The sequence below is a fragment of the Crocodylus porosus genome, unplaced genomic scaffold, assembly GCF_001723895.1.
Source record: "Crocodylus porosus isolate Cpor-Errol unplaced genomic scaffold, CroPor_comp1, whole genome shotgun sequence".
In the NCBI taxonomy this organism is placed as follows: Eukaryota; Metazoa; Chordata; order Crocodylia; family Crocodylidae; genus Crocodylus; species Crocodylus porosus.
The window spans coordinates 38,851,013-38,863,927 of record NW_017728931.1 but is presented as its reverse complement, the minus strand read 5'-3'; the positions used below and the strand labels follow the sequence as shown (position 1 = coordinate 38,863,927).

Sequence of the window (12,915 nt, the reverse complement as noted above, 5' to 3'; positions counted from 1 at the left end):
TTTGAAGTATATGGAATGCAGCATAGTTTGGCTAGGAACAGCATTTTATCTTCATATGCAAGGCAACCTGCATATTTCACAAAGAATTCAAATGTATCGGTTGAGTGTACAATGTTTGAATGACATGTTTTCAAAGTCATTTTCAATATATCATCAGTATGTGAAATATAAAGGAAAGAAAAAGATGATTCAAGCCTGGAATTACATCATCACCATCATCATCAATCATTCATGAATCCTTGATAATTTGCTCAGTATTGTAGGAAATAATGAAAAAGGCACTGAAGCAGTTCCAAAGAGTCTACGGATCTCTTCAATAAGAACTTTTCTTGTCAAATATCACCAGTCCCTGCCATGTCTGACCTTCATATCACAGGTACTATCTGACCTGTGAATGTTAGTGACTTGAACTCTAGTTCTTTCATTAATAGTTCTTTCATCATATAGTTTTTCAGGTACCCAGAGGGCCAATGTTCTTGTTTCTGGTTTCATGATTAATCCTCTGTTCTGTATGTTCTTTTGATGTCATAACCTTTGTGAAATTAACAATTCATGGCTCTGTATGTCATCCAATCCTTCTACACTCTTGTTTATTTTGGATTCTTCTATATAGCCTTTCATAAACTCTTGCTTCTTTGTTCTGTTGAGTATACATGTATTTTCTCTACTAATGTTCTAAGTCTTCTGGCATTTGTGACATCCTGCATCCATATAAATTATCCTTGAAAACATCCATGTTGCTTTGAACTTATCTAGTGATTCTTAACACACTTTTGTCCTATTTTCTGAAGTTGACAGTAATATTGCAGCCTCTTTCAGCGTACATTCAACTTGTGCTAGTAGCATTTATATGAATCTAACACATACATTAATCTTACTTGTTAAGCCTATTCCAAAATATAGCCAAATTAAAAGTGGCCTGCCATTTTTCTTTCTTCTTCTGAAAACAACATAAAATATTTTTTTCTCATTTTCTCTGAATATATTGAAACTTTCAAAATTTGCTTTGATGTCAAGCATTCTATAACTACTGGAGTACATTTTTCCTAACATTTTTATGTTCAAGTGATTTGAATACTAATATCCTAGGCTGTATTTTTCTCTTTTTTTTTTTTACGTAGAGGTGAAAAAAGTTTTCAAAATAATATTTAAAAATCAGTTTACATGCTCTTCCTATTCTTGTCCTTTTGTACAACCATCTATAGCCCCAAACAGGCTTGTACTCTTTTCTTAGAAGTGCGCAAATGATGTAAACTAAAGGTGAATTTCAAGCTGTGAGAACTGTTATTGCAGTACCTTGTTTCCCGTATGTTTTTACCTATGGCTGAAATTCATAGGTCTTTGCTTTTTCCATATATTGAGAAATTCACAATATGGTGCCTTTCAATTTGGTCTTTTTATTTATTTAGGCCAAAGAGTAACACGGGACACAGTAACAGGGAACCCAGACCAAACAATAGCTGCAGCTTGATTTGATATTGTAAAATAGCCTGTTACAGTTCTTTTGTATAGAAAATTATCATTGTATTGTGTTTGTCATATGTAGGACACATAAAAAAGGACAGAAACAATGAGGCTTGCTAATAATCTACTATGTGTTATTTTGCTTTTCATACACAACCAATTTCCTTTAAATGGAATTTTCCTATACTAAGAACTACTGTGATTAGAACTAGCACTAGAGGGCACATAAATAGCCAAAATACAGTGGCAGAGTTTGCACTGTTGTATGTATGTATACGTAATATGAATAAATGTATATGGGTATTTCTCCTTGATAGCTGACACTATCCAGAGCTCTTATTCCCCAAATAATTTTGTCTTTTATATTACATGTACATTCAATGTGATACACCCATCTCATGAAAACTGAGCTCTTCTCCACTCAACTACACTCAACCCACCACCTCTAAAAAAAAACCAGTAACTTTCAGAGCAGAAAAATTCCACCCAAAGCTCTAACCCACAGTCAAGTGGATCTCTATTTGCCCATGCAACCACTGAAACCAGCTACTATTTGGAAAGTAAAATTAGCCTCAATATGTCTGCTTCTAGCGTACCATAACTTGTACTATAATACTATATTGTTCTCATTCAGGCATTATAACTTCACTTACATCTCCAGATGTTTGCATTGCTATTATTTTACTGTATAGATATTCTAGTGATAGTCTAGCAAACTAACAATTAGACATCAACAAGGCAAAATATCTTAGCTTCACTTGAATTATGATTTTTAAAGAAATATCCTGAAAAAGCCAAAAGATCCGTGTTACTACCACCTGGGATCCCAGCGCCATTTCAGTCTGTGTTTCAGGCTGTAAGTAGAACTGTGAGGAAAAAAGGAACATTTGTTCATATGTCAAAAGGTAAGAGCTGTGAAAAGAAATTGGTGACCCAAGTTTATCAGGTGAGGATCAAATGGAGTAAAATCCATTCCAAAATCCTTGGAAACCTTCATGTAATGAAAATTGCCTGTTGTGGGTATGAACATGCATAGCAGCCTATTGATTCTCAGAATAAAATCGCAGAATAAATTACTGTCCATAAACTGACATGTGAAATTGAAGAACCTATGATGGCTACGATAGAAAAGTAAAACTATTCCAAAACCTACAATTTTCAATTCAAACTAAGTAACTTACTAAAATATGTGGTTAAATCTGTTTTTATTCAAGACAGCAGTAAAGTATATGTCTAAATTTAAGAACATTTTTTAAGACCTGTGGACATCAATGAGGTTACTTATGTGACCAACTCCTCAAAAATGAAAGATTTCACTTTGGCCCCTAATAATTTGGCTTGTTATTTTAAAAAGTTCATCTCTAGGACAATGGCTGCTTTTCCATAAGTGATCTACTAAGGGAACTTGCTGTAATAACAAACACTTATAAAGATTAAGTAGCCACTGTCTTCAGTAAGTACTGGAGTGGACACATACCTCATTTTATTTCAGTGGGCATTGGGCACCTATATATCTTTTAAGGATCTGAGCTTTCATTTTTAATATCAAACTTCCTGTTTTACGTTTCTGAGATTTTAAACCACACGTGGAGACACTTGTGGTTTGTGTCACCAGGAGCCTCTTTGTGGTGCCACAGACTACACACCGTTCATGTTATACTGCAAAATTTGTTACCAGGATTTCCCAGTAGCAAAAAAAACCCCAATAAAAAAAAGCAGGGCAAGACATGCAAAAGTAGAGTGCACCTGGACAAATGCAGAGACCTGGCAGCAGGCAGCCCAGGGCCACCTGCCCATCTCCTCATGCCACTCCCCAGTTGGCTGGCATGCAGGGTGCCTCAGTGAGGAGGCTGCCTGCTGGGTAGCCCCACACTGAGGCACTCTGTGCACTGACCAGCCCTCCCTGATAAACGTGGAGCCTAGCCAGGAGCTGGGAGGAGCTGGACATGGCAGTACAAAGTAGCAGCACAAATTTGTGCCACTACTATTTGTGTTGCTTGCAAGCGTATGCCTCTGCTCATCTGGATGTGGTCTTAGAGGGCTTTGTTCTTACTAGGGTTGGGTGATAACTCAATCTACCTGACCACCTGGTAAATCTATTTGCTTAGTAGGGAAAATGCTATAGACAGAAGTGAGAAATAGAACCCATGCATTTATTTCTCCTTTTTTCATGTTTATACTTTGTTTCTTAGAAGTCATATTTTTTGGCTATACCCCACTGCTATGTTAAATCCTAGACCTATTAATAACCTATGTCCCTGCTATATAAAAAAATATATATATATTATGTAGTGATATTTAACTTTCAGAAGAAGACATTTCATTTGGCCTTAGTCCATCTGGCACAGTATGGCACTTCCTAAACCCTCTTTTTTTTGCAGGCATGTGGGAGATGGTATGAGCAATATTTAATTTTCTTATTCTTTCCTTCCATCTCCACAGTCAAACACCCACAAAGGGAATGGTAAAGCAATTCCTGTTACCATGTTTCACAAAGACAATTACCTCTTCTATCCTCTTACAAAGTGAAAGTGAATCATTCATGCACACGTGTGCATGTGCACATACTCAGGTTTTTAATACCTTTGTGAAAAGGGCCGAAATATATGGGTACACACATTAGACTTGCTATCTCAACATTTTTTTACAGGTTGGAAAGGTAGAATGCTGAGTACCACCCAGAACTGAATTTAGCATTTTTCTTTTGTGGCATATAAAGATTTTACAACGCAGTATCTTGTGTACTTGACTGTGAATCCGACACCCTGTCCTGCCAGCTGTGAACAAGCTCAAGAGTTCTGCAGTCATCCTTGGGTTGAAACCTTCAGTCTAGCAACTCAAAAGTCTGTCACTAGAATATTGTTGCATTTCTGTTTTTTCATGTTTTGCATAAATCTCCATTGAAGTAGCTTGTATATAATCTTTTTACAAATATCTAAGGCTGGAACATCTCCAAAAATAGGTTCATTTAGTCACACTTAGAATTTTTATAACATTTTGGGATGTTTGAGATGTTGGAATGAATAACAAAGTCCTAACCACCTTTTCCCCCCCTTTTCAGGAAAGCATAGATTTGGGCGAAATCATGTTTTCCCTTTGTTATTTACCCACTGCTGGGAGAATGACATTAACAGTCATCAAATGTAGAAATCTCAAGGCCATGGACATTACTGGCTCTTCAGGTGCGTATTCTTCCTCTTCATTCACAGCGCAGACCTCTGTTCTGAAACATGGCTATGTAAAAATGGCAATTTCTTATTCAACTACATATTCAAATTATAAGTATTGATATACATGTAATTACATCTGTTCATGCTGGTGACAAAAATGTGAGAGCAGGTTACACTATTTTCTTTGTGTTAGCTGTGCAAAGAAGACATTGCTAAGAAAAAGTGAAATAAAGAGTCTCATTCAACTTGTGCACCATCAACCCAATAGTTTCCTAAGTTCCAAATTATCACAGCAAATTTGTTGAAGGTAGTAGTTATCACAGAGAGCATAGGCTGAAGACAACAGTTTGTACAGGTAAACAAAAGGTATAATTTTGCTATTACCACTTTTATTACTGAGATGATATATGCTATAGAAAACCTGAGAACATAGGACTGGTGGAGTTTTTTGTTTGTTCTTTGGGTTGCTTTAAGTCGTATATTAAAACCCAATATGAAAAGCAATGAGAGACAAATATGTAAAGGCACAATCTCATTTACTGGAGCCATCCTTCAGAATAGATTTGATCTTTAAAAGATACCATGTTGGGAAAGCATTAAAAACTTGTATATATAGTATATGTAATGCTCCATATAATTAATCTAAAATTATATTCTTTTTTTAATTGTATTAATTCACAAACTGTTTGCATTACATTTTTGTTTTCCTTTTATGAGGACTTATCAGTCCTGATTAAATAATATCAAAGGGAGAAGAGAATAATATAAAAAAATTAAAGCATTGAAAACCCATTTTGAAGCACTTTTCAAGTGTTTTCAAGCTCCCTTGACTGTCAGTATGGTTTAGGTGCCTAATTGTCTTTTTAACTTTTGAAACTATCCTACTTGCAAATCCTACTTTTCATGTGGATAGTTACCACATACAATTTTCAAGAGAACTGATTAAGGCAGACAGAAACCTTAGATCTATTTCCTGTATTTCTATGAATGGTGTGTCTGTTCTGTCTCCTTGCTCTATTCTTGAGTAGGCAGGGTGTGGAGAATGCAGAGGAAACAGTTCTGGTTATTTTGTGCCACTAAGACCATGTTGATGAACATAGGTAGTCATTAATATTTACTTTCAGAGACCTCACAGCTCTTTTATGCAATATTTTATCTACATAAACCCAACTTCCTGTTACTCAGATCCATATGTCAAAGTATCACTGATGTGTGAGGGGAGAAGACTGAAAAAACGGAAAACAACCACAAAGAGAAACACACTCAATCCAGTTTATAATGAGGCCATCATCTTTGACATCCCTCCAGAAAATGTGGATCAGGTCAGCCTCTCCATTGCTGTGATGGATTATGATCGGTAAGCACAGTTTACTGTCTGAAAATATTAATCTTGTGCAAGTCATTATCTGATCATTGCAAGTGACGTTTTTTTTAATTCCCTGGTAATTCAGATACATTCAGTCTCAATAAAATATAGCTTGTGACTCGTTGCATGAGTCTCAAAACATCCTTGCCTCTTGCAATTTAATCCCATTGGTATCAAAAACACTAATCTGAAGAATATACAAACATGACTGAAAACTTTCATGTAAATGCAACCCACTTTAGCAGTGTACATTTTTGTCCCTTCTCTGGTGGATGGACCATGTGTAAGAGGTTTATAATTCTGCTGCAGCTTCTAACTGACTTAGTCCCTGAACGCAAACAATAGAGACATTTTTACTGTCACAGTGCATCTAGGAAGTTAATTACCCCTGGCCAGTTACAATGACCCTGACCACTTTATCATACAAGCATAGAAAATAAGGGTTGGAAAGGAACTCAGGAGGGCATCTAGTCCAACTTGAAGTAGGGCCATCCCTAACTATATCATCCCATCAAAGGGTCTGTCTACGCAGATCAAGGGATGGAGATAGTACAGCCTCTCTGGATAGCTTCTTCCAGTGCTTTATTATCCTCCTTGTGAGACAGATTTTCCTAATAACTAACCTAAACTTCCCTTACAACAACTTGAGAGCACTGCTCCTTGTTGCACATGCCCATGAGCAAGAACATGCATTTTCCCAGAGACAAACAGCAGTGGCACAATATGTGCTGTTGTTGCTCGTCCCCAGGAAACTCCCATCCACACAGGTTCTAGTATGCAGCACAGTACCCCGAGTGGGGTAGAGGAGGCTAGGGCCAACACCTGGCCTGGCCCCAGCAGCCTCACCTGGGCTCCTGAGGGCCTCCAGGCTCTGCAGCCACGGTGATCCGTTAACATGGAGCCTGGCTGGCAGCCAGAGCATGGCTCCAGCCAGCCAGGCTCCGGTTTTGGGCTGCACACGCTGCCACCATGTGTGCTGCCTCACTTTTTTAAGGCATGAAGTTTTTTGATACTGGGGTCTCCCAGTGTCAACACCTACCCTCTCCCACTGCCCGGTGCTGAAAATTAGCAGCGTGGGGAACACCTGTATCTGTGGCACATGCAGGGTGCAGCACTACAGATGGGTCTGTGGTGCCACATACCACACGTCTTTGCTCGTCTGGACATGCCCACTGAGAACAGTCTAGGTCCATCCTCTTTGGACCCCCGCCTTCAGGTAGTTAAAGGCTGCTATTAAGTCCCCCCTTAGTCTTCTCTTTTCCAAGCTAAATAAACCCAGCTCCCTCAGCTTCTCCTCAGAAATCATGTGCCCCAGCCCCCTGACCATTTTTGTTGCCCTCCACTGGACCCTCTCCAAGTTGTCCACATCCTTTCTGTAGTAGGGGGCCCAAAACTGGACACAGCACTCCAGATGTGGCCTCACCAGTGCTGAATAGAGGAGAATAATCGTTTCCCTCAATCTGCTGGCAACACTCCTACAAATGCGGTCCAATATGCTGTTAGCCTTCTTCACAACAAGGGCACACTGTTAGCTCATATTCAGCTTACTTTCCAGTGTAATCCCCAGGTCCATTTCTACAAAGGTATCTTCATAGGAAGGTAGAAGATAACTCAATATCATGTCACTCATCTGTGTTCTGCTATGGGCAAAGGTCTGCTCCATTCTATCCTTTTCCAAAATGTTGAGTGCAAGGGAGAAGACCTACTTTCAAACCCATCCCCAGGACAAAAATAGTGTGGGTGGTACTGATCAGATTAGAGGTGGACTAGTAGAAACATGCTTGATCTGACTTTACCCATACATACTAATAGACTTGGGCTTGAGAGAGATTCAAAATTATAGCAGTAAAATAATTTAATACTATAACATTTTGACAGCATTTAATTCTTGAATGTGCTCCAATTTTTGTCAATGAATGTTTCCTCATTGACTGTAAAAGATGTAGAGTCTAGTCTTCTGAGAAACAATGATACAGTGAATTTAACCACTCAGTCCTTTTATATCAGCTTTTGTCTGTTGATCTCAAAGAGGAAGGTAAACATAATTACCCTGTTATATAGAGAGGGGAACTAAGAAAAAGAGAGAGGAAATTACTTGCCCAAAGTCATTCTATGTGTTGGTGGATATATAACAAGATATATATTTTTATGTGAATACCTCTGGTTTGTTTTGATAAGAAGTCTATATTATCCCATCATATTTCTACACAAAGGGTTCTAGTTGTTAAAACTGACTACCTGAAACTTATATTTTAAAATAACTCCTGGAGCATGCATGAAGCCTCATTCCTCCCATTCCTACCATTTGTCTCCCCATACTTCAAACACAATAAAAATCCACATTACTAACAAACTTGCTACTTAAAACCATGGTTATTTTTTGCATGTTATTCCCCATCTGTAGTGTTGTATCTTTTGTAAAAATGGCATCTGCACCCTAAGCCATGTTTTTGGGTGCTAATGATACATACACTTTGAGCATCTTAACATTTGTACTGAATCAAACAACTACAAAGATGTTAATACATCTATTTACATTTATAAAACATTATTTGTCCTTTTTTAATCCTCAGAGTAGGGCACAATGAGGTGATTGGGGTGTGTAGGACAGGAATTGAAGCTGAAGGACTTGGAAGAGATCACTGGAATGAAATGCTGGCTTATCCCCGTAAACCAATAACTCACTGGCATCCACTAGTAGAGGTAAGAAAAAGAGTATCTCTATAGTGAAATTGCTGCTATGTCTCTCTGCATTTATATTTCTAAGAGCTTTTGAGAATATTGGAAGTCACTATGTTGTGAATTTCACTCCTCATGTGGAGTAGATGAGAAGTTAAATCTGAGTTGCATGTGTGGGACAATCAACTGAATGGCCAAACAAGGATGCCAGTGTTCCCCCCATGTGCTGTTGAAGTGGCCCTTGACTAAGTCTGGAATGACAGTCTGCTTTTGGACAGACCAAGGTGACCAGTTAATTCTGAGTTTGGGGAGTGGGTATTACCTGCTCAGCTGTCCTGCACTTACCTGAGTAATTGACTGTCACAAAAAATACATGGCACAGCTCACGTGTATTAGCTTTTGCTGTTCTTTTCAGTGAGGTCCCATATATGGTGGGGGCGTTACTTTTGATCCAGATATGTTATTTCAGAGATTGCCTCTCTGCTGTCAAGGTTTTGACATAAAGGTCTTTACAATATTTTTACATACTACATCATGTTTATTTTTATACTATCAAAGAGTTCCTTACAAATCACTTTGAAGTGGTAGCTGTTAATGTTTCAAGGGCAGTCATTTTCTATTTAAGGTCTTTAGCAATATTTGGGGCTGTGTAGCTAAAATATATTGAATTCAGACTGCGCTATTGATGATATTGACATGGGGCTACAGCTCTGTAGCCACATACAGAGATACTAAAACAGTCATTTATTTGAACCTTCTTATCTTAATGCATGGAAAATGATGTGTGCAGCTTCCTGGATTTTTTTAAGAAATACACCTTCAGTCTACCCTTTCATGTCCTGCCTTCATTACATGTATGCTATCTTAATTAGGATTGCAGTGGGTCATGAAGTAAATTATGGTGATATGGCAGCAGACCAAGACTGGGGGCACTATGCACCCTTTCCCTTCTGTTTAACTTTACAGAGATGCCAGGTTGAGAGCTGATGCAACTTTAAAGCGTTAACTCTTTTGTGGCTCTATGCTGTGGAACTCAGTCTTAAAGAAAAATACCAAAGAAGTGGCAACTGGGGAGAGCCCTGAATGATGGCCCCAGTGGAGCTGAAGTCTCAGGAAATGTGTGACAAATATGAATCTGGTGCCACAACAGCAAATGGCTCTCTGCTTGGAGGTCCCTAACCTCCTCTGAATACATTGGGATATATGAAGGGGTTGAAGACAGAACTGCAGTTCACTAGATGGTGAAGCAGACTGCCTCCGCATGGAAAGAGCCCCTTAGGAGTTTCCCCTCTAACCTTTCTTTCCTTTGGTTCCTTCTTCAGGAAAGCCTGGTATGGACCACACAAACTTAGCTTAAATTTCATTTTCTGAAAGCATGTGTTGTTTATCTAAAAGAAAAAAAAAATGATGGAATATTATTCTGATTCAGCCCTTTCCTTTGGAGAGGATCCTTATGATTCTCTCATCCTCAGAAATGATCATGCTGAATGGGCAAATCTGATGATATTTGTAAAACTAAAACTTTTCTTCCAGTTACCTGGCCGAGCAACCAGTTTTGATAGCCAGGGGTCTTGTTCATCACCAAAACCACCTCCTACACCCTAGGGCACAAGAAAAGGATTCACCACGTCCAGTGGCCAAGCTCCCATGTAGCTCATACCTACAGTAACAGAAGGTTTGGCTTCCGCAAATGAACTGTATCCATATTTTTGTATTAAAATACATTTTCCTATTCTAAGTCTTATATTACAGTTTGTAATAATTTCTTAACTTATGAATGAAGTTAAATTGAGCCAAAACAGTCCTTCCTTTGAGAAACAGTCTCTCTGACATGTATCTGTCAATATAAGTAGTATTTTGATATGACCTATATCTTTGCATAAACAAGTAAATCTGAGAAACTATTCAGAACTTCAAAGAAAACGCAACTTAGGATGCTGTTCCTTTTAAGGTAACAGATTGTCACACAGTGCATACTTTGTAATTTGCCTCTAAATGAGAAATTTTGCACTAAGCACTACTATGACTATTAAAGAAAGCATTTGGCACTTGATGTGCTGGAAAAAACAATTCTAACCACATCATGTCAGTTTTTTCCTATTATTTCTCTTTATTTTACTTTGTTTACTGTGAGATTGATTCAAAGCCCACCCAAGTCAATAGAAAAGCTCCTGTTGGCTTCATTGGGCTTTCAAGACCTGTTGACTTGATCTGTAAATGAAAACATGCAGTTGGAACCTTACAACAATCCAAGACCCCATTGACCATAATAGGACTCTGTGGTCAACAGATGCATCTGTAGTAGTCATGTCTGTACAGTTAGCCAAGGAGTGGTGCTGAAAGAGAAACCCCACCTTTTCATGCCTGGAAGCAGGTGCTTATGCCTAATTTGCAGACTTGGACATGTTGGGGAAGGGCACAAGTAGGCAGGACTTACCCCTTGCCAGTGCATCTTGGTCTAACTCTGCAGGCCATATTGACAGCCATGTTAAGTCCCAGTGAAGTCACTATGACCCTGTACAAGGTATCTGCTTACTGCATGTATCTAGTGAGAAAAGCATGGTCTAATATTTGGTGGGGTAAATCATGCAGTCCTTATACAGTCTTTACTCAGGGAAAACTGTAGCTGAGATAATAATGTAAAATGAATAATATATTTCATTATGTTTTACCTATTACCTATTTTCTACAAACATTATTTTTACCTAGTATATTATTCTACATAACATTAATCATTGTTATGCCTCACATAACTCTGATTCTTGGTTTGTCATTCATTCACAAGAAGTTTGTACCAACAATGTAGTATTTGTTAACCAACTATTTTGACAGGACACATAACTCACATGGTATGGTTTCTATTTCCTGATTGGGTAAATGCATGTATATGCAGGTTTCCACATAAAAGACTTTGATTATGCTTTCTGTCAACATATGGTGGTACAAACTTAAATCTTACTACTTCAGGAACATTACTTCTTGTAAAATCAATTATTAGACTATTCAGTGAAAGTAAACTCAAAAAGATCTCAGTTAAAGTGAGTTAGTTTTAAAACTGCATGATGCTATTTTTCAGTATTGATCCAATTCTAGAGAAAATTCCCATTTACCTCAGTGAGGCAATTGTGTTTTTCTGAGTAGAGATGTTTAAAAGACTGCAGGATTGGACCCTGGACTTTAAATGTGAACTTCAATGGAAAAATAATCAAAGTTGTTCCCTATTTTTTTATGATGTGTAAATAAATCAGAAGAGTTTGTGTTTTTTACATTAGGAATGTCTATTTCCTGTCTATACAGGAAGACCCTAATAGGATGGGGAAACTTGCAAATTATGACATCACAGAAGTCACAAAAATGGTAACAGGGAAGGAAGTTTTAACCTTTTTGATTCAACTGCTTTTGTTAATACCTATTTTACTTTAATGAGTAACATTTTAGATAAACACAAGTTATGTATGAAGTTCCACCACCTCCAGCCATTTAGTTAAGATGCAATAATTCAAAATAAATATGCACTGAGATATGCGTCAAGTCCTCCGTCAAAACTGGGAAAGGCTTGACTTGACATTTGAGAGATTTCTAAGGCAAACATCTTATCTAAAGTAATTACAAAAACAAACAAAGCCAAGTTTTAAAAAAAATCCTTGAAGTTCACCTTTAATAAGTCCTAAACAAACATTTTTCCTAGAAAGATTTTGGTTCTTTTGTCCCAGAGAATAACAACTCTCAAAATTGTATTTTAATAATTATATATACACAACAGCCTGGCAAAATTCTACTCATCCACTTGCCTAGGTGAGTAACTTCTTTTAAGTCAGAGAATAAACTATAATTTATTTCTTTTTATCACCATTCTGGGGTCTTCTGTCTGGGTTTGGAAGTTTTCACAGTGCTTTGTGCCAAGCTGATATTAATAAGTAGGTATATGCCTAGAGAATAAAAACTATTTTGACTATCCATTTCTCTTAATATAAAGTAAATCAGAAAAGGGGATTTCTGCCCCAGAAGTTAGTTTTTGTAATGTGATACTGTAATAGTTGACTGAATATTCTTTGCACTTTTTGCACCTAATATCCAAAAAAGCTAACAACTTCACAATCAAATGTAGCATTGGTGTTCAGCAATGAACCACATCTTTTTTAACTGTTTCACTGTACTCTATTAATTTCATGTATGTTTCCTTATAAGTGGCAAGATATATAAATGATCACTCTCTTTGGTTTAGATTCTTATCCA

At 37.6% G+C, this 12,915-nt stretch overlaps 1 protein-coding gene across 1 annotated transcript in view; it reads left to right on the top strand.

Moving 5' to 3' along the window:
* The window catches only part of SYT10 (synaptotagmin 10), a 62,085-nt gene extending 51,396 nt beyond the window's left edge, over positions 1-10,689 (top strand). Inside the window, exons 4-7 of the mRNA XM_019544657.1 lie at positions 4,526-4,646; positions 5,820-5,991; positions 8,574-8,703; positions 10,213-10,689. Of these exons, the coding sequence (XP_019400202.1) occupies positions 4,526-4,646; positions 5,820-5,991; positions 8,574-8,703; positions 10,213-10,284 (495 nt within the window). The 3' untranslated portion in view covers positions 10,285-10,689. The remainder of the gene's footprint in view (positions 1-4,525; positions 4,647-5,819; positions 5,992-8,573; positions 8,704-10,212) is intronic.
* The last annotated feature ends 2,226 nt before the right edge of the window (positions 10,690-12,915 follow it).